This window comes from Neopelma chrysocephalum, unplaced genomic scaffold, assembly GCF_003984885.1.
Source record: "Neopelma chrysocephalum unplaced genomic scaffold, ASM398488v2 Primary Assembly neopelma1_43, whole genome shotgun sequence".
NCBI lineage: Eukaryota > Metazoa > Chordata > Aves > Passeriformes > Pipridae > Neopelma > Neopelma chrysocephalum.
The window spans coordinates 19221118-19242990 of NW_020897702.1; the positions used below are offsets into that span (position 1 = coordinate 19221118).

Consider the following 21873-nt stretch of genomic DNA (forward strand, 5'->3'; position numbering starts at 1 on the left):
GTTATGAAGCAATATATTCTGAAGTGGAAACGTCAATGGGAGGCTAGCACAATAAAATCCAAGGTAAAATATAGTCTTTACATAGCCATTAAACTATTACTTGTTGAGCTGTAGATGCAGTAAGAATCAAGTAACAGCAGCAGGATTACACTTCATATACTTGTGATCTTTCTGTTTTCTTCCTCCCTGTTAAATTTTCTCCATCCTGCAAGAGTTCGAAAAATGAGTAGACGTGGCACTTCATGATATGGTTTAGTGGGCATGGTGGTATTTGGCCAAAGGTTGGACTTAATGATCCTGGAGGTCTTTTCCAACCTTAAGGAATCTATGATTCTATGATCTTGCTTTTCTCATTTCTTGCTTCGGCATGTTTTTTCACCTTAGGAATCCAGAGAATTCTTCCTGCACTGAAGTGAAGCATCTTTGAAACAGTTAGCAGAGATCTTCAAAGAATCCTTATCTCCCTTTTTATTAGGTCAGCCCAAGTACAGAGTAACAATGGAGTTCACACCTACTGAACCTAAGACGTGGGACTACCTAGGTAAAAAGAATCCTTTTTCAATTAAAAGTTGGTATATAACCTGCACAAACATAAAAGGTAGGAAGGTAACAGCTGAAGTTGCCTTTCCAGAGGGCCTAGACCAAATCTGTGTATGTAGGAGCAATGGGATCAATAAGTGGTATCACACATGTGCTTAGGCCTCATTGAACACTGCTGCAGCACTTCCAAACAGGCAGGGTTTAAAATTAATGACTGACAAAATATCTGTGGGAAAACGAGTCTCTCCTCCCAAGAAAACAGCAAATCAGTGTAACAGCACTGGGCTAATGGCCAAAAAACTATGTGTTACCATAAAACTTTCTCTACTGAGATTCTTTCTCTATACCTACAGGCAGAACTGGGCTTTATCCATTTATTTTAACCCTCTTTGTAGAAGTAACCAATTCAAAGAGGCTGATTGAAGAATGATGTTATAAGTTTAGCACATACTGGCATAACATACAAGTGTATTTTGCAAAAATTGCTCAGCACCAGAATAGACAAAAAAAAATGCTCTCTTACAAGGTGGATATAATATATAATATATAATTTGTATATATCACAGTGGAGAGGTTGAAGGGGTTTGCAGGACCCCAAGAGTATAAGAGTTACTCAGTGAATGTCTGGATGTGAAAATTATATTTGTAGCTCTTATGCTTCAAGGTGCTTTTCAATAAAAGGTACAATCATGAAAAGAAATGGAAAATAGAAGCTTTTCTAGCATAGCTGAGCACTCATTAAAAAGCAACATCACAATTTAGTTGTGCTTTCATCATCCTTGGGATATGGATATGCATAATTAACCGTGGTAGACTGATCATACTTCACACCAAACAGCAGAGTCTGGACATGAGCATGTATACTACAAATGCTATTTTCTGTCATAACTTTATGCTCTTTTCTTTGATTTTATACAGCCTTTAATTCCATTTGGTGGTTGTTCACTACTTCTTTTTATATATATGCTCCAAGGATTATTCTGACTTCAGCTTTGTGCCTGGTTTGGGGTTTCTTTTGTTGTTGTTTTCAGGGGGGGGGAGATGGTGGGTTTTGTTTTTTCATATTGGCCTTTCCTGCTTTCATAAGACAATTAAAAACTATTCAACTTTTCATTATTGCCAAAAAACTCCAACCGATTGTAATCTCACAAGTATCAAATAACTATTGTCTGTGATAAGGATTAATGTCTTTTCCAAAACTCTTCAGTACCTGTTGCATATTAACATAGCACAGTTAAAAAGAACTATCCTAAACTGAAGTGCTGGTAGTAAATATAAAATGCATATTAAACAGTCAGGCAAGCCAAACATTTTGAAGAAAATCAAATATGACACAGTAAAATATTAATTACCATGGTCTACCCATCACTTAACTGATGCTTTGACTGCAAATGGGCAAATTGATGCCATTGCATCAACTTTTAAAAAGGTTTTGGATGGATCTAAGGAGCTACAGAGTACATAATCTGTGTTCTGTTCTGGAAAATAAAATGACAGAAACTATACAAAGAAATAAATTAGTAGATGGAGTACAAAGAAGTGGTAAAACAGAGAAAAATCAAGGTGGATTTAACATATCACAGACATTGTTCACAAGCTTTTGAAGTCTGTTCCTGACATGAGACCACAAGCACACAGATGAGCTTGGTTATTCTGCTTCGATTTCCAAAAGAGTGAAAATGATCCTTTACCAAAGTCTCTTAAAGAAATTATGTTCTCAGGAGGTAAGAGGACAGATCCTCCAATGAATTAACAGCTTGACAAGAATTGAAAATACAGGCTAGAAGTAAAAGGTACTTTTTCACTGTAGAAGAAAGATTTCAGTGAAGTCTGTTTAGAATCTTGATTGGCACCTATGTAACTCAAATAGTCACAAACCATTTGGAAAAAAGGATAACAGAGAGCTGACAATGTTTGATGGGGATATTGAGTTATCCAAAGTAACAAAAACGAAAATCGAGCATGTAAAGCCACACATGGATCTTGGGCTGCTGGGTAATTCTGTACTAATTCTTGTCAATAAAGAGTGGGATTCACCTGCTTAATCATGTGTGTCTTTAGTCCTTTCCATGTTTTCAGGTACCCTTACTCAAGCAACATCTCTTGAAGAGAGCTACATACTCTCTCCCCTGAGCCCTTCTGCAGGGATGTTCAGACACAACTGGGCAACTGAAAGGCATTCTGTCCTATTCAGTGAAATTAAATATCAATTAATACAATCCTAACAATAAGTATACAACAATGGGCTTTAAATGAATAATGATTATTCAAAAATAGTTCCACATATATTTAATTTTTAATTTTTAAGAAACATTTGTTTATGTTTTTTTGTGGAGTTTTGAGTTTGTTTTTTTTTTTGTTACACAAACACTGTACGAAAATATTTACCTATAATTTTTCCTTTCAGGACACTTTTCAAGCTAATACATATTTTTCTGGATGACTTTGATGTAGATTTACATCAATGATTGGCAGCTCATAAATATCATCTTCAAAATTCAGCTCATTAAGAGTATGATACTGATAGAGAAGATTATTTTTACTCATTTAAAAATAAAACTTTATGTTTTTCTGCCCCTCCATAGGGTCTTTTATTTTCCCTTGACTAGAAGCATGGAAAATAAGACATCTAACTCAATGTCTGAAGTTCAGTCTTAAAGGTTTTTTCTTGCTCTTTACTTTCTTTGTGACATCATTCCTGTTCCTACTGATCTCAATTCACAGTGACTACATTAAGTTCATGATTTCATCTATTTTAATTCTACCAAAAGTAGGATCCTATAGAAGACACAGACTAAATATTGGGGGGGGGAGGAGGAAGAGAGGGTGGGGAGGAAGGGGCAGGGAGGAGGGTTGTGCTGCTTTTTTTAATTAGCTCCTACAGAGCTGCCGAATTTGTTCTTACAAGCATCTCTCTTTCTTTCATGTAACTCCTGGGTGGTTGTCAAGCAGTAAAACACAACTCTTGATGCACTTACATACAAGCTCTTTCACTAGTCACCCATTCAATAGTGATTTGTCTCCTACCCTCATCATTCAAGGGCTTCTTATTTTCTCCACCCCATTCCCTATGTTGCCACTGTAAGTATATCTGATTGATCAATTGATTCCAGTTCAACCCTATGGCTCTCTTATACACATTTTCTGCTTCCCTACAGAACATCCAAGAATCACCTCCTTCCTATTTTCTTTTCATCTCTTTCCCAGTCTTGACCACTGGCTGTCTGAGGACATCTGTTTTGAATCAGATACTGTTAACTTCAGCCAAATTTGCTTCGTGCCATTTCTTTTAGCCACACTCTCCCTTCCTTTCAGATTCCTCTTAAAAATATTTATAATTTAACTTTTCTCCAGTAGAACACATACAATATACGTCACCTTTGGAGAGCTTCCAATTACACAGTGGCAGAAAAAGTGTCCATATTTAGTTACAAGGAGTTCTGAGAGGTGAGGTGATCTAACTGATTTGCATTTATTTGTCCAAATTTCTGGCTTCTCTTCAATCTCCCAGTACAAAAGATCTGTTTTAGGAGGCTGTGTTATTAGATGTGAGTGCTACAACAGTCTGTCTTCTATCTATCTGCATTAGTAGCCCCTAAATTTGCTTCACTCCACAGAGCAATTAGATGATTTGAAAGAATTCAGAAAACTCAGCATAACAGAATATTTTCAGAGCACCACTGCTAGTCAAGAGTTGTCCAATCTTTTTTTCAGGTGGTATGTGGAATTTCCCACCAAAACTATTTAAGATCTTTGCTCTCATAAAAAGTTCTACTTTAGGTTTTGTTTTTCAGAGAGATTGATAAGGTGTTTCAGAGGGAGTTTTGTTCTACAGGACGATATTATCATATTAATGCTCATGGCTTCCTGAATTTTTTGCCTTTATTTTTCATTGGCATGCTGCTCTGAGCCTAGTTTCTCAGTCATTAATGAAAATATAAAGCAAGTCTGCATACAATATTGGTGCTGGAAGCAGTGCCAGCATCCTTCTGCAACTCGGTATGTATCCATCTGGGAACAGTCACTCCTGGGGGTCTACAAAGTCGCGTGGCAAGACTAAACCCCAAGCCAATTAGCATGAACTTTTCTTTAAAACTTCAGGAGATAATGTAGCAAACTCTTAAAATCAGCAGGAGTTGGGCATCTAACTGCTCTTGATATTTTGAAAGTCAATCTCTAAAAAACATAAGCAGCAGCTAATAATTTAGTAATTCTATAAAAAAAGCAATTAAGTGTGTCTTGTATGATTTGTTCTCTATAAAAATCATGCTGTTTGTTTACTCAAACTCTTATTACCCTCTACATTTTACTGATTTCATCTCCGGCTATTTACTCAATTATTTTATAAGGAATTGAAATCTAATTCATGAGCTACTCACAGTGACACCTAAATCTTTTCTCACAGCCAATCTGTCAAATGAAGATGATCAGTCAGTATAAAATAGACTATTTTTGCCAGTGTATATTGCTATACTTAGAGAGTAGAAAGTAACTGACCTACAGTTCAGTTAAATTCCATGTTAAGGGTTTGCTGAGCCTCCCAAATTATTTTAAATTACCTACCTTTCCTAACTTTCTGCCCTGATTTTACTGAGCAATGCAATTTAATTAATGTAGTTCCTCACTCTGTTCTTCCACAAACACAGAAATGTCCATCTGCAAAAGCTTAGGCAAGGTCCTACCGCTTTGTACCGGACTGACAGGGCATTAGGCTCTATCCCAACTTAGTTTCTTGTGGCTCATCCAGTTTGTCATTGCAGGTGGAGTTCACACCCTTTTTTCGTATGTAACGTATCTTAAAAGAAAACTCAGAAAAAAATGGCAACTTAAGTCCATGAGCAGTACCTCTGCCTACCATTTTATTACACTTAGTATATTAAATCACATTCTACAGGCGGGGGGGGTTGGTGCCTGTAAGGTGGTGACACTGCATATTGTCATCAACATTTCTGCCACACCTTGAGAAGAGCACAACGGAGTTGGTTGCAGATCCATAAAGTGTGATGACACTAAGAGCTGCCTGATCTGGACCTTAGGTACTGGCTCCTGCAATGCAGTTCACGGAAATTTGCTAATAATAAAATCTGGGAAAAGCAGCATGTTGGTTGGAAGCAGGGGCAAATGCCAGTAAGAAGGGAGATAAAAGGATATTTTTCAAATTCCCTGTATCCTACTGGAGGTGCCTGCCTGACCTGTGCACCAAAAAGAAATCACAATATATCACCAAAAGTTCTCAACCCTACTTACATGTCTAAATTGCCCCTTTTGGGAGAGAAGATTGCTTCATTCTTTTCCCTCAAAAGGTGGATGGAAGATGAGATGCTCTAAATATAATTGCATTCTTGTGAATGGAAATTCAGAGTTCAGCACATGCTTCACTCTGGAGGTCAAATCCACATTTTCACCTCCCAGGAGAGTTCTATGATCAGCAGCAACAAATAAGGTTCAGAAAGAGGAACTCTCTATCCTCCCTGCAAAATGTGGCCAGTTGTACATGGAAAGACGAAGGAAGCTTCAGCACAAAGGATGGGAACCGTACTTCTGGCAAGCCTGATGCCTGAAATCTTTGAGACATCTAAGCAAGGAGGAAGGGAGGGATGGGAATGGACACAGGCTTTATGAACTGCCTACTTGGACTTGGAAACTTAAATTTTGTCCAACACACATTTCAATCACTATATTGCTTATGTGGATGCATGACTTCATAGTCCCATGATGCATCCATGCTTGCTAGACTGGCAGTTTGAGTGGGTGTCTCATGATGGCTTATCCTGCGTAGAGGGCAGAGGCGGGAATAAGAAGCTGTTTGTATTCACCAGCCTTTTCAATTTCATGACATTTCGATTTGGGGTCTTCTGGTTCCTGTTCAGAAAGTAAGATAAACTAAGGTGCAGGTGTGAGAGTATCTTTAGTCAGAATAAACAGAAAAAGTAAGTTAAGAGCAAAGATATAAAGATTGCAGTAGTAAGCAATTTAATAAAAGGCTGAATAAAAGGTTATGGAACATTTGTTAAAGAAAATAACTAGTGTTTACTTTTCTATGCCTTTGAGCCATGTTAATCTGAGGCAAAGAAGTTCAAGCCACCTTGAATATTGATAGTTTCAACCTGTATCTAGGATGCACAGACTCCTGAAGCTCTTTTCTGAAATTCAATTATAAAATATGTTATTATGCATGTTTTGGGTTTGCACCCAAAAACTGAAGCTCCAAAATAACAAGCTTTTTTCCTACCTCCTGTCTTGATCCCCACTCAAAAAATAATTGAAACATTGAGTGCTTTTTAATACAATAAAAAAATGTGGTTTTCAATAACTTTTTTTTTCAATCTCAGTTTCAAGATAAGAAGGTTTTAATGCTAACCCTGGAAAATAAAATGTGGAATTTGAAATTTGTTGAGAGCAAGCCAGAACTCAGAATTTCCTTTGGAGTAATTCCTAGATCCTTTATCCCAATCCCATTCTGCCTCAGATCAACCATGATGTTGTGCATTTTATGTAAATTCACAGTAATAAGGACTCAGAAATTAGCTGACAATTTTATTAATTACCTATGAACCAGAACACAAAACAACTCACTCTCCTACAAGGCCACCCTGATTCTGCAGATTATCACTACTAAAGAAAGTAAAACTAAAAAATAGTACTCAACCTTCATGTCCAAAATACCATTTGGAGGTGGCAACATAATCAGATGTGTATGAATAAAGATGTCAAGCTTGGTTTATTAAATAGACCATTTAATAAGCTCTGTTTTCTTGGAGTTTACTGCTTAACTGCAGTTAAGCACATCTAAGAACCTAATAAACATGCAATATGGTAAACTACTGCTGTGAATGTTATGAATTCAAATTTTTTCATTTTCAGAGGTGATAAACTGAGGACACCTTTCTACTTTCATTTCAAAATCAATTTTGTCAATGATTTAGCTGAAACAAAAGGAGGTCTTATCTAAAGACCTACTATTGATTGAAACAGAAATACTGTGAATAACTTTACAAGAGCTGCAAAACTTCATATCAGCCACAATGTAACAAAAATACTCAAAAAAGCAGTAGAAAATAAAGGAGAAAAATGGAAATATCTGCTCAAAGACATTTTTAATTGTAGCAGATGCTGACATTCCATAGAATTGATGTCACAGAAAGTTAGTGGCAATTTGAATTTAATGACAGATAGCTGAAAAAAAACATTATTCAAATCACCCCTTAAATCTTTAAAGGCACCCTTCATGCATAGAGAGGGTAAGAAAATGCATAGCTGAACAGATACTACTAAAGTAGAATATATACTATACTAGAAAACTGATAAGCATATACCTGATAAGTAAAAACCTCTTTACTATAGTTAAGAACTGATAAAGTAAATGTCAAGATTTTATTATCAAACCACTTCTTTTAAAAAAAAAAATACAGGAGAGGGTTTGAACTTTCAAGGTTTAATTGCTTTTAGTAGCAAGGAAGAGAATGAGAAACTAAACCCTGCCCTGTTCCAGTGGTGCAAATCTAGATTTAGTTCTTTGGTAGCAGAATTTTGTTCCATTTTTCTAATTCATATTTTAAGGAGTTCTGGTCTACCAGAAGTATGCCCATCTGTAATCTCAAACTTAAGAAGCCACTATTCCTGATTGCTGGAAGCAAGAAAGATATTCCAAGGGAAATATCACTGGGTACTTGACATCTCACCACACTTTACCATCAACCACAGACTTCTACCATCTGCAGAGCTACAGAGTTCCTTTGGGATTTTGCTCTTTTTTTCTGTGGCCAATCTAAAGTTTTATGAACCATTTAAAGTGACTGAGTCTGCTAACACCAAATGTGACATAAACTGGCTTTTTAGCAGGCAAACCTGGCCTAAGCTTAGAATCAAAGGCTCCACTTTGCAGAGATGCAACAGGTCAGCACATACAGTTCTGTTTTAAAGTAGCAGGGTAAATCCAGGTAGACTACAAATTCTCAGGTGAGTTATTCACCTGGTTTTTTTTACTGAAACCAATCTTTAAATAGTGTGGTTTGTGCTTTATCTTATCCCATTCATGCAGTAGCAGAGACCAACACGGGATGACAGCAGAAGCTAGAAGTGTCTGACAGTGAATCATTTCCAAATTCTTAAGCGAGGTTTTACATGATAGTGTTTCCTGTGACAGCAGATGACTGGGTTCAATCTGCCAAGGTTTACTCCCTGTCCTTCAATCCCATATTGCCATTCTGCTACTGCCATGTCGTTTAAGTATTTCTAGGTGGCTATCCAGTGTTAGAAAACACTTTTCTTCACTCATGACTATTTTTTTCTGATTACTTATTCTCCAAGGATAAGCAGTTTTAAAATAGTAAATGTTTATCCAAATAGAAATATCCCTCTCTAAGTTCTTCAGAAGTAAGGACATGGCAGGGAAGAAGAAAATGTGAGAGCTATCATGTGGGTGAAAAGAGAGCACCAAAACATGGAAGAGCACTCCCTTACCCATCCTTCAGTTCCCAAAGTAATTCAAGACCCAGTTTTCACTCAGGAAATCTGAGACTGGTGGCAGTGAAGAGAGTAACACAACACTCAGATGGAAAGGCAGGTGGCACAGCAAAAAGAATAGGAGCTGAACACTAACAAGTTTAGATTAACTGGAGACAGGGACAGAGAGTTATTTATGCAGCAGAGATCAGTACAACTGGGGTGAGCTCAGGAGCTGGTACCAGAGGCATAAAAAAGGAGATACTGAAGTGTCTGTGTAAAAATACATATACATAGTATATACTTGTGGGAGGAATAGCTTCAACCTTTTGGTGGTTTTGCTTTTTCTTTAATTATACAGCATCCTACTTTAGATGTTTCCACCATACATTATAAACAATTCAGAGGAATACAGAATGCGTAGCCTCTAAATGAAGCTGCCCCTGAAACTCAGCTCTGAGCAAAGACAGTGATGGCAGAGCAGATTGCGGATCTCACGGCTCCTACACACTGTGGCTGTCCCATTGCTCTACAGATAGAGTCCAGCTCACAAACTGAAGGTAAATAATCTAGCAAAGGGGTGGCCCGGGATGCCAAATTGATGTATCAAAACTATTTCCTGAAGATATACCTATGATGATGAATATTTTAAAAAATGTCCCTTCCTTTTCCACAAAAGAGTAATGTTTTGTTCTGTCATTCACTGCCTTGTTACAAAGTCCCAAGGCTGTTTCAAGAGCTGACCAGTTGCATGGCACAGTAAAATACAAAATGTGATATCATGCTTGAACTATTAGCTTTGTTATGGGTTAATTACCCTGATTGCAGAACTTGTTCCAGAGCTGACAGGCTCAGTGTATCTCTTCACAATGTAGCTGTCTCCTCCACCTCTCTGCTTCTCACCCTTATTTTTAAAATGGGGATAACAGCTTTTACCAACTTCTTCACAAAGATCTTGTGAAACCAAATTAATACCCTGAGATGCTCAGACACTAAGGGAACACAGGGAAGCATCCAAGGTAGGAGAGAAGAGATGGGCCTACTGTGGTTTAGATGAATAGGTACTATTAGAATGACTGACAGTATGCATCTGAATCCATAATTAATGCTAAACACTTCAAGCACATGTTTATTCCTGTGACTTCATATAAGATGGTGACTCTTGATGCAAAAAAGGCAGATGTCTACCCAGAAGAATTCATGCAGTGTCACTGACCCACAGAGATGTATACACAAGCTCCAAGAGTCATCAACAGAGCTGAGCACCTTTGGGGTTTGGCAAGGCTCAAATCGTAAGAAGAGATGATAGAACTGGTCTGTTTTCTGATAGAAAAGTTCTGTTCGCATGGACAATTGAAGCTTCAGTTTTCAACACCCTGAAAACACAGGATATTTAGAACTATAATTAATATTCTTCCTGTGACATGTAACAGCTTATCAATTCTATGGTTTACAGGCCCTTTCCCATTTATTATTCCCCGCTTCCTTAGAGAACCCAAAACAAACAAAAAAAGCAAACAAATACAATTTGCATGACTGTTCACAACTGAAAAAAAAAATGTTCCAAACAGCAGAGAAATGAGTGTTCTGCAGGGAAGAGTAATTTTTATCAGCCTTTAAAGAAGCTTTTTATATCCATTTCTTCTGAAATGCCTGTGCAACACCTCCCTGATGTATAAGCTGCCCAGCCTCAGAGCAGGATTCCCATCCTCATTTAGAGTGGCATATGAGTAATACCAACAGGGTTAAAGGGAGGACCCCCAAGCACTTCAAAGGAGACATTCAGAACTTTCCAGGAGTAAATCTTTGGAGAACACATTCACTAAGATGGCTGTTTATAGCCATTTATGTGATAAAGAGAGACTTTTAGGTTCCTATAGCCCTTTAAGTGCAAATGATATTATACAGTATGTATGTACTGAATGAATAATAGGACTTGCAATCTAAAAGTACCAATGAAAATGCCACTAAAACATATGGTCTATTATGGTTAAACAGATGTCTTTTCAAGGTATTAAGGAAAAAGGCAGTAGGTATAATACCAGGTTCTGTAAGATGTTACAATATCTACATCCAATCCTGTTTTCATTTGCAATTTGCTTGGAAATCAGTGGCAGTTCCACCTATCTATTGAGGGTGGTAAGGCTCTGCAGAGAGATCTGGACAGGTTGGATTGATGGGCTGAGGCCAATTGTATGAGGTTCAATAAAGCAAAGTGCAGGGTCTGCACTTGGGTCACAACAAACCCAGGCAATACTACAGGCTGGGAGAAGAGTGGCTGGAAAGCTGCCTGGAGGAAAAGGGTCTGGGGTTTCTGGTCAGCTGTAACTGAACATGAGCCAGCAGTGTGCCCAGGTGACCAAAAAGGCCAATGGCATCCTGGCCTGTGTCAGCAGTACTGTGGCCAGCCAGATCAGGGCAGTGATTGTCCTTCTGTACTCAGCACTGGTGAGCCTGCATCTCAAATCCTGTGTTCACTTTTGGGCCCCTCACTGCAAGAAAGACACTGATGTGCTGGACCATGTCCAGAGAAGGGCAACGGAGCTAGGGAAGCATCTGGAGCACAAGTCTTACAAGGAGCAGCTGAGGAAGCTGGGAGTGTTTAGTCTGGAGAAAAGGAGGCTCGGGGGACCTTATCACTCTCTACAACTGCCTGAAAGGAGGTTGTAGCCAGGTAGGGATCCATCTCTTCTCCCAACTAACAAGTGACAGAACAAGAAGAAATGGATTCAAGTTGCACAAGGGGAGGTTTAGACTGGATATTAGGAAAAATTTATGCACTTTAAATGTGGTCAGTCATTGAAACAAGCTGTCCAGGGAAGTGCTGGAATCACCATTCTTGGAAGTGTTCAAAAGGCATGTGGATGTGGCACTTCATTACATGGTTTAGGGACAAACACGGAAGTGCTGGGTTAATGTTTGGACTCCATGATCTCAGAGGGTTTTTCCAAACTTAATGATTCTATGATTCCAAAAGGATAACTATAATAAACTGCTTGTTTGGGGTAGCCTAGAAGGAAAGTCTTGTACCTGAGTGTTCGCTGTAGATCAACACTTTGCCACAAACCTGGGCAACACAGAGAAAACCATGGGATACCTCTTCAGTTCAGACACCTGTGTCAGAGCTGGTTGCCTAGGTGTCCTTTATCATTAGTCAAGAGAAACACAACCTTCAATAGGCCAGTTCATACATACCAGTGTAAAGGTAAACTGTACCTCCAAAGTGTTTATAGCTCTCTGATGACAAATATGGACAGATGAATTTCACTTTCAGCATCACTATCAAATACTGCTGAACAAGGCATAGTTTCTACCCTTTGTCTTCCATGTCTGCTTCCCCCACAAGTTTCTTCTGTAGATTTTTACTATAGAATTGGGCAAAATGAGGCTCCTTGCTAACATGCAGTTTCCAGATATCATGACATGAGTCACTCACCTGTAAGTAACCATCCTACTTTTCCACTTGAGCTGCCCTTCACCTGTCAGCTACATACACATACACTTTTTTAAGTTATATGATGAACTTCTTTGGTTTCCTAAAAAAAACATTAAATCACTGCCTCATTTTATGTTGCAGTACACATGAGAGAAAAATAATGAAAGCAATTTTGTTCACTTTAATAGGGACTACAAACACTTCTTAAGAGTCATAATAACAATATTTTCTGGTCATTGCACATTGCAAATAAAGACTGGAGCTAACTTTGGTTTTGTGTATATTACCATAAACTCAGAATGTTTGAATCACTCATGTTTTACCTTAGCATGGAATTTCCCATGTCAGAAAAATGTGGCATTTGAGTAGCAATATCCCTGTTATATGACCCCCAAGATATGTATATGCTATCAGAAAGACTATATTCAAATAGAGCTTTTCCTCTGGGAATAATAAATAATAACTACTGTAGAAATTGAATGTGTACACTGTTTTTAAACTTCAGTAACACTGTCAATGTGTTGCCTGGCTAAATAAGCACTTAAAACAGAATTTTAAAATAGTGTCCAGAAGAGTATTAAATGTTGTTTAATTTTTTTTGCTCATAAACCTCATGAGTTGCAATCATTTAAGTAGTTAAATATATATTTGCTTTTCCATAAAAGTACCTTTAAGTAATTGCTCTCATAAAGATCAATACCAAATTTCAGCTTAAAGAAAATTTCTATAACTAAGTTAGAAATATTTTGCTCTAAATTATACACTGCTGCATTAGTGTGACTGAGACTTCTGTAGAAACATCATGGTGCTTTCCATAAAACAAATAAAGTAATAAAGAGAGCAAACATCCTATATATAATGTGTGCTTATTGAGATTACTCATTGTAAATAACTCATGCAAAATGTTTCCTGATGATGATGTCAAGTAGATATGTGGGTCAGTCTGCAGATAACGGTTTTGAGCAGCTTAATGTTTATCAGACAAAATTTTTAAATGAATTATCACCTTATCTTAGGGGCTTCTGAGTTTGTTTTGCAATTGTGAAATCCTTCACTGGTTTGACTGGGATCACATGAACTGAAATGGGAGGAAGGACCATATATGTTATAAATTAGGTATATATATTTCCTTATCAAAGGGCTATTGCCATTTTTAAAAATCTTCTTTCCCCTTTCTTCCCTACTATTTGATCAAGTAGAGGAGTAAACGGCTTTTTTTGCCTAATTTCTCTCAAAATTTGCTCCTAAGCCTAATCCCTTCTGTTTACACATACTCTGCTAGCCTCTGTCTCTATCTACCCAAGCATGAAGCATTTGCTGCCCTGCTGGAATGTGCTGTGGTTTGTTGCTAATCCAACACTGCCTTAGTCTAGCTAGAATTTTCCCCGCTGAATCCGTAAATCAGATTACAGAAGAGACTCTTCAGCACCTTCAGCTACTGCCAACAATAGGAACAGCATGTTTTTCCCCAGGGAAGGCTGGTGAGGGTAGTGAAAACGAGAAGGAAGAATCAGAGTTATCCAGGGGAAGGGGGATTTAAGTGGCTATTTTAAAAGGCAGCTTCGTAGCTGGCAATTGGTGACAGACTCAGCATTGCAGGGTCCAGAGAGATTTTTTTAACAATAAAGAAGTGGGCAATAAACTGCCTTGAGCAACAGAGCAAGGAGGGGTATAGGAGATTTTGGAGTGAAGAAGATCTGCAGGAATACAGCAGAAATATGTATGGCATTACTTTAATACCTCCTTTAAAGTAAAGCTGAGTTTTAGCACTCAGAATTTTCCATTACCACCAGCACCAAGGTGACAGAAGAAGCTCTGTATTAATAGCTCTGTTTTCAAAATTTTTCAAGTTAGCCACCACCCAGATTGTCTGAGAAATTTATTAGCCAACAGGGTTTTAACAGAAAAAGATTTAAAGCTTAGAGACCCTGAGAAAGGTATTTTTTGGAATGCAGAGCTATTTATTTATTTTATAGAGCTCATCTACACAGGAGAGGATGGGACATTGTTATAAGGCACAACCCTAATCCCAGGAGAGAGCTGACTCTAGCCTAACAGAGACATTTATCTGTTTTGCGTTTAACAAGAGCAAGACTGATTTCAGAAACAATTCTTCCAGACTTAAAGCCTTAAGCCAAATCAGAATATTCATGTTTCAGTATGTTTCTGCTTGGCTCCATATCATGTCAGAACATTCTTTACACAGAGCACAACCACCAGAACTAACTTGCAGTCATCCTTCAAAAATGAGAATTTCTTTTAAACAACTCCTGTAAAGTGACTCTGAATACAAAAAACTTGATTTGTTTGAACCAGGAATGTTTATGGGTTAACTCTCAGATTAGGCAGGCTAAAATCAGAATTGTGCAGGGCATGCATCCCTCCAGTGTTCTAAATAAACTGGGAGAAGAGAAAGAGTAATTATATCCTCCGTGCACTGATCTATCCCATGTAAATAGAGCAATAACATCCTGCACATGTATGCAGGTTCAAAGAAGAGTGATTTTTGCTCTCCTTGTGCTATGCATATAGGCAAATTGAGGGGCAGAAGGACTGAGAGCTCAGCTGCAGAGCAGCCTGGCACCCAAGATCTCAACTAAATTTCTGCAGAACGTAGCACCTATGTAAAGCTGCAGCCTGTGAGCTATGGCAGCATGTACAGCTGCTGCATTTACCCTATGAGAACCCTCACTTTGGTTCACCTTCCCTTAAAGTCACTGTCCTTTTCTTCACACTGAGGGGAGAGCTGATGCTGAATGAGGCTCTGCTTAAGGCATGTGCCAGATCCTTTACCTTTTGTGTCCACACTCCCTTTACTGCAACTTCCTGCTTCTTCTCCATCGCAGATGACGCCCAAAAGGGAATTTTTCGGTGGAAGAGGGCTAGGACAGTGGGCCAAAGAGCTCTGTTGAGACTGCAGCAAGGAAATGCAGAGGAATCTTATTAATGCTGCAGGGTGATCTAAGGTGAATGTTTGTCCCGAATGCCAAACTCAAGAAAAGCTGTCAAGGGGGCTGGAAGAAAAGACAATCCTGAATGTTTTTGCAACACAGGTGCAGTCTCTGACACTTCATTATCTTTACATAATGGATCTAGCTAGTGAGCAGCCCCAGCTATAGAGAGATTTAGTATGCTAGAGAGCAGTACAGTGAACTCCTTTTGGAGTATTTTGTAATCAAACACTAAAATCCTTCAGAAGACATGACTAAAAGTGCAAGTGCAGACAAAGCCACCCTTAGGTAATTCCCTTGATCAAAAAAACTCTCAGACTTAAAATAAATCTAATTAAGGACACTGTAAAGGAACAGAAAGGCAGTATTCACTTATGGCCTCTTTTGCAGATGGTGAGTTGACAAACAGAACTGAGAATCTTAATTGCAAGAATCATCAGCAAATTCAAAGAGAATGATAAGTTAGGGATGGCAAAAGTCAGACTGTTACATAACAACAATGCTGCCAGATCTCCTGTTTTGCATTAGATGCAAAAGGCACTCCCGAGAGAGGACACAGCGTTTTCTATAAAAAATGCTGAAAAAAAGAGGGAAAAACCTAGCCCAGGCTCATGCCATCCTGAGTGGCACAGACAGCAAAACTGATGAAAGAGGATACCTTTTCTAACAGTTTGTTTTTCCTTCATTGTTTGACACTGTTCCCTCTACCACTGTTGAGAGACATCCAAACACATGCTGTCGTCATTTAATGGAGTTTTCACAACTGGCTAGATATCTGCTTCATTTTTTTTCCCACAATCCTTTTATGGAAGGTAATATACTTTGATGTGTCACTAGAAATTTTCATTTCATTAATCAGCTTTCTATCAAAATGCTGATGTTTCATAGATATTCTTCTCTGATAAAGGCAAGGCAGTTAAAAAACACTTTTGAAATCAGATAGGAAAAAATATTGGTACCACTTAGAAGTTAATTTCTGTCTGATTTAATTTTCCCCAACTGTCTGCATTAGTCTCCCAAGAAAATAAGTCTACTGAAGTATAGTAAAAAGTGCCTATAAATATCTGATACAGATAAGATAGACAGAAAAATCTGTTTGGCTGCATAGAAAATTGTTTGATTTAAAAAAAAAAGCAAGAGGTACTTGGAAATTACAACTTATTTTCTTTCAATCCATTCAGCTTCTATAATCAAGAAAAAATATACATAATAACAAGCTTCAAGTAGGCAATTACCTTGAGGACCACATGTTGTACTCTAGAATCAAAAAAAATAGCAACTAAGTGAATGGTTGAACTGTATTTTAATAGTAAGTTGGGTTTTTTTTCATAGACTCATAGAAATGTCTTGGGTTAGGAAAGACCTTTAAAGATCTTTAAAGATCATCTAGTCGCACCCCTCTCTGCCCCAGGCAGGGACACCTTCCACTAGATCAGGTTGCCCAAAGCCTCACCCAGCCTGATCTTGAACAATTCCAGGGATGGGGTACCCACAGTTTCTCTGGGCACTGTTCAGTGCCTCACCACCCTCACAGTAAAGAACTTCTTTTTTATGTTTGTTCTAAATCCACCTTTGTCCAGTTTAGAGCCATTACCCCTTGTCCTATCGTAACAGGTTCTATTAAAAAGTTTGTCCCCATCTTCCTTAGAAGCCCCCTTTAAATGGGGAAAGGCCACAGTAAGGTCTCCCTGGAGCCCTCTCTCCTCCAGGGTGAACAGGCCCAGCTGTCTCAGCCTGTCTCTATAGCACAGGTGCTCCAGTGCTCTGACCATTTCTGTGGCCTCCTCAGGACTCACTCCAACACGTCCATGTCCTTCTTATGTTGGGGAGGCCAGAGCTGGATGCAGCACTCCAGGTGGGGTCTCATGAGAGCAGAGTAGAGGGTCAGAATCACCTCCGTCAATCTGCAGCCCAGGATACGGTTGCCTTTCTGGGCTGCAAGTGCACATTTTCAGGTCATGTCCAATTTTTATCCACCAGTACCCCAAAGTCCTTCTTCTCAAGGCTGCTCTCAATTAATTTATCTCACAGTATGTGATAATGCTGGTGATTACTTTGACCCAGCTGCAGGACCGTGTACTTGGCCTTGTTAAACTTGATGAGGTTCACACAGACCCACCTCTCAAGCCTGTTACAGTCCGTTTGGATGGCATCTCTTCCCTCCAGCACCACTTAGCTTGGTGTCACTGCAAATTTGCATAGGGTACACTCAATCCCACTGTCTATTTGTTGATTAAGATATTAAATACTATTGGTCCAAGAACCAGTTTCCACTATAATAGTTTAAAAATAACACTTCTTGAAATTAGTCTGATCTTAGACAATTACTCATGCTAACCAAGACAATGAAGTTTAATCCTCAGTTTACCATTTTTTGTGACAATATAAAAATTTGCAAGATAGCAGGTCTATTGATGTTACCTATGCATGTACACATGTCTGGTGTAATGAGACAAACAAAGAATACTCAAGATAAATGCTTTTATTTTTTATACTTTAAGCAAAAAATATCCTAATAAATACGAAGGCATTTAAAGCCACTATGTGAAAAGTCAGGTCTTGGTGCTAGTGGAAATCATTGAGTGCCACTTGCTACAAATGCCCAGTTCCAGTTCTCAAATGCATCACACTACCACACTTGTGCTCATGCTGCAACCCTCGTAATATAAACACAAAACAATGTAAACCACACCACAGAGTTGATCCAAAGACTTTGAGAACAGAAACTAATAGTTAGAAAGAATTACTAATTAGTTACTAGCCTAGATCCTCACCTGGTAAAAAAATGGGTAGCTCAACTATTCAAACAATACTTTTAAGTGGGTCTCTTTTAATACAGATAAACAATTATATAATTAATTTTGACATATTATAAGGACAACCAAAACTACAGAGCTTACAATCACTCACAAGATTAGTGAGAGATTGAGGGAGAGTGAAAGCTTGAATTTGTTTCTCATTCATCTAGTCATAAAACGTGACAAGTTAATAGCTGTGGACCAACATCATGCTATGGTCTAGAGCCAACAAAAACGTCGACTAAATCCTGCCAACTCTTCAGCTGCAATAAATCATCACAGCTCTATTAGTCAGCCCTCTAACTTAGAGCATCCAAGGACCTGGCTCAACCTACAGTTTATGTTCAGACAAGATATAAATCAATATAGTGTCAACTTGACCACAGTTGGCTTTTTTCTCTTCAAATATTTTTGTGTCTTTGATAGTTAAAAGCAAATATCACTGAAGTCATCTAATTGGCAGGAGGAGGAAAGCATTTACAACAGCAATTGCTTATAAACCCAGCAGACCAAGTTTCGCTCACTGTCCATCACCCCAAAAGTTGTTACCTATACTGGGCAAATTTCCCCACTTATTAGTCCATAAAAACATCTAGAATCATCAGTCTTTCTTCCATAAGAAGGTGGAGAAGAAAAGGTGCATCTCCTCTTACCTGTGTCACCACCTGGATCTGGAGACAGCCTGGTCCAGCTTTAAATGTCAGCTTTTTTTGGTAGACTCTGCAGGAGCTTATGAATGAATTCCCTCAAACTTTGTCCATGATCAGGCAAAAATAGCAGGCTCCCAGTCATCACACTCAGCTGGAGCCCAGTTACAGAAATCAACAGTAAATCCACAATCCCTGAGCAGGACCCCATCACCAACTATACCATGCTTGCCACTGCTCCCCACTGCTCCATGTGGAATGAATTAAATTCCTGAAGAACCTGAACTTCTGGAAGCCCTGCTAAGCTACTACTCAACATTTCAACAGTTCAGGCTTCACAAGCAGCTTGGTCTAGCCTTAGGACTTGTTTCTGTTTTTTCTCAAATGCACTGAGTATGGAAATATTACCCGACCGGGGCTGCTTCAAACACAGGGACTTACCATTCAGTCTCTCAAATCTTTGTATTAAAAGGCTCAAACTTACGGTAGAGTGCTGAATGGGTATCCAGGCAGGTGTTTCGACTGAGCATTTGTGAGATGGGCATCTGCCATGGCTCTGCTGCAAATAAGTGAAAATGGCATTATACACAACACAGTACGTGCTGCAATCGCTAGGCGCAATGGACTCTATTCCATATGGAGCATCTAGAAGTTTGCTAGTATGCATCACACCTCACAAAGTCATTTTCCACTGTCATGTATGAGAAATAATCTGAAGTTTGTAGGACCAAAATGGCCTCATGAGCTATCCATTAATTTTGCTTTGAAGTTCTCAGTTACGTGGGTGAACATACATCCACTCTGAACCTCAAGCATGTGCCATCTGCCTTTCCTCCACACTACAGGATTCAGAGAACAGCGGAGCATTAGTCAGGAGGTAGAAATTGGCTTTTTTCCCCCACTTCATGACAGGCTGCATTTTTCCACAATGTCCTCTATGAACCAGTGATAGCTGCAGCCTGAAACACTCCCAGGGCTATTTTCTAGGAGGAGTATGTATGTCCCAAATTTGTAGGGTGTGTTTCTTCTCTGAGCAGAATGCTCTGCTTGCTCCCCAGATTGGTCCCTGGAGAACATAAGCAAGTACCCAAGACTCCTGCAGTTCCCTGAAACTTTGCAGAACAAAAAGAGTAAGGGGTTAATTTAAAGTCTAATATTCCACATGGCAGTGCAAGATGCAACAATCACGCCTTCAGGCTGATCTTCCTGCAATTTCCCTTGCATTTGCTGAGATTCAATTACATTTCAGCCAAGGTTTGGAGCCCATCAGAATGAATTGCACAGCAGATTGGGTCAAAGTCCCTGAAGAAAAGTTCAGAATAAATTATGGCGTCTGCCACCATTACTCTCAGCATTTCAACATAAGAGTCAAACTACTATTTAGCTCCTTGAATTGGAGGACTCTTGTAATCATGTATGTTCCTGAAGCTGGAAGTTATGTGGGAAAAAAAAAGCTTTCTTCTTTTTATTTTCATTTAAGCCATATGTATCACAAGCAACCACATTACACCTTTATCCATGCTGAGAGTAAAGGAGAGCAACCTCTGCAAACACTAATGATTAGACTTCACATGATTTTCACTTTCACTGTGTTCTTTATCTCCAAAAAGCAAACATTTGTAAAGCAGTGCAATACTACTTTTACAGGTTAAAAAGGAAAAAATGTGGATATCAGTTTCAGCTTTGTATTCTCCAAACCATAAAACTGTTTATATTTTTAATTTTCACTTAGACAACTTTAAGAAATATTCAGAAAGACAGCTAGCAAGCAAGAAGCATTGTGCTTTTAGATGAAAGTTTAGAAAGCCTTGCATAAAAGTATTTGAAAAAGTCACTGTTATCATAGCAGCAGTATCCTGCGGGTGTGTGCTATCTCCTGTATAAGGAAGGGATGAATGCAACAGCAACCAATGTAATCCTATCAAAATAATAAAACTATAAATGAATTCTGATCAAAAGACTGCATGGAATACTAGTAATTATTTTTTCCTTTAACAATTATATGCTTTCAGTCTTTATTTGAAGGTGAGTTAAAGGCACGAAAATTAATAATGTACTTTGGACTGCAAATACTTTTCTGATTGAAAAGCCTGATCTTACAGAGGTAACTATGTATAATTTTGTCAGGAGACTCCTCAAAAAGACTCCTCACATTCTTAAAGAGGACACTTTGCATAATGAAAGCTCCAGAACTCATAGCAGGAGGGGCTAATACAGTACAAGTCCTCTTGACTTCAAGATTCATACCTAAATTGTCCCAAGGCTCAGAATCCCATGATACATGCATATTCAAAGGTCAGAGAGACAGGGGTAACAGCGAATTGCTCATAGGTAGCAGTTCTACAGAGATCCAAATTTTCCAGGACAATGGCTGTGCTGGTCATTCATCTGGGCTGTAGGGTGACCTGCAGCCTTTGGCCTTTCACAGCTGGATATTTGAATTACAGTGCTGGTAACGTGACATTGCACCGCTATTGTCCGAGAAATGCATGTAGTTCAAGGACTAGGACTGAACACTTTTCTCCTACAGCTTTTTGGGGACTTGGAGTTGGATTATTTTTGAAAATTACAGCAGATCTCTTATTTGAGTGATCACTTCTTTTTGTATTGTGTAAAAAACAACGCTTTTCATACCTTTCATATCTTACACCCTCACCTAGTTGAAACAATTCCAAGATATAAGGTTGCATATCAGCTGCTGGTAACATTTTTCTTCCTAAAAGTACTCAGTTTGGGTTTTTTTTAATATCCTAAAGCTCTAACATGCCACATTTAGAGACACCAATTAAAAAAAATTTAGCCAAAAGGTCAACAGTACATAAAGTATTCTGCAAGCATAGGCAATACAAGTAAGCACAGGAATAAATATATTGGTAAATATTTGCAGGCTGCAGAAGGAATTAATTCCATTTGATTATTACTGCTAACACTTTCCTCAGCTTAGGAGTTTTGTAAGGATAAAACCCTGGTCCACCACTACACTGGAAAGTTAAAAATCTTAAAAGGGATGAGAATCCATCATTCAAAATCATCTTTCTTCAGACAGCCTTCAAGGG

General features: G+C 38.5%; 1 protein-coding gene across 9 annotated transcripts in view; it reads right to left on the bottom strand.

Annotated features, from left to right (window-relative positions):
- DLG2 (discs large MAGUK scaffold protein 2) overlaps window positions 1–21873 on the bottom strand; it is a 1039246-nt gene that overhangs the window by 854829 nt on the left and 162544 nt on the right. For 6 of the 9 annotated variants that reach the window (XM_027677512.1, XM_027677530.1, XM_027677518.1 and 3 more), the window contains one exon: window positions 19302–19376. The exons of the other annotated variants lie outside the window; for them this stretch is intronic. In XM_027677512.1, coding sequence (XP_027533313.1) covers window positions 19302–19376 — 75 coding nt within the window. The remainder of the gene's footprint in view (window positions 1–19301; window positions 19377–21873) is intronic. 9 annotated transcript variants of the gene reach the window in all.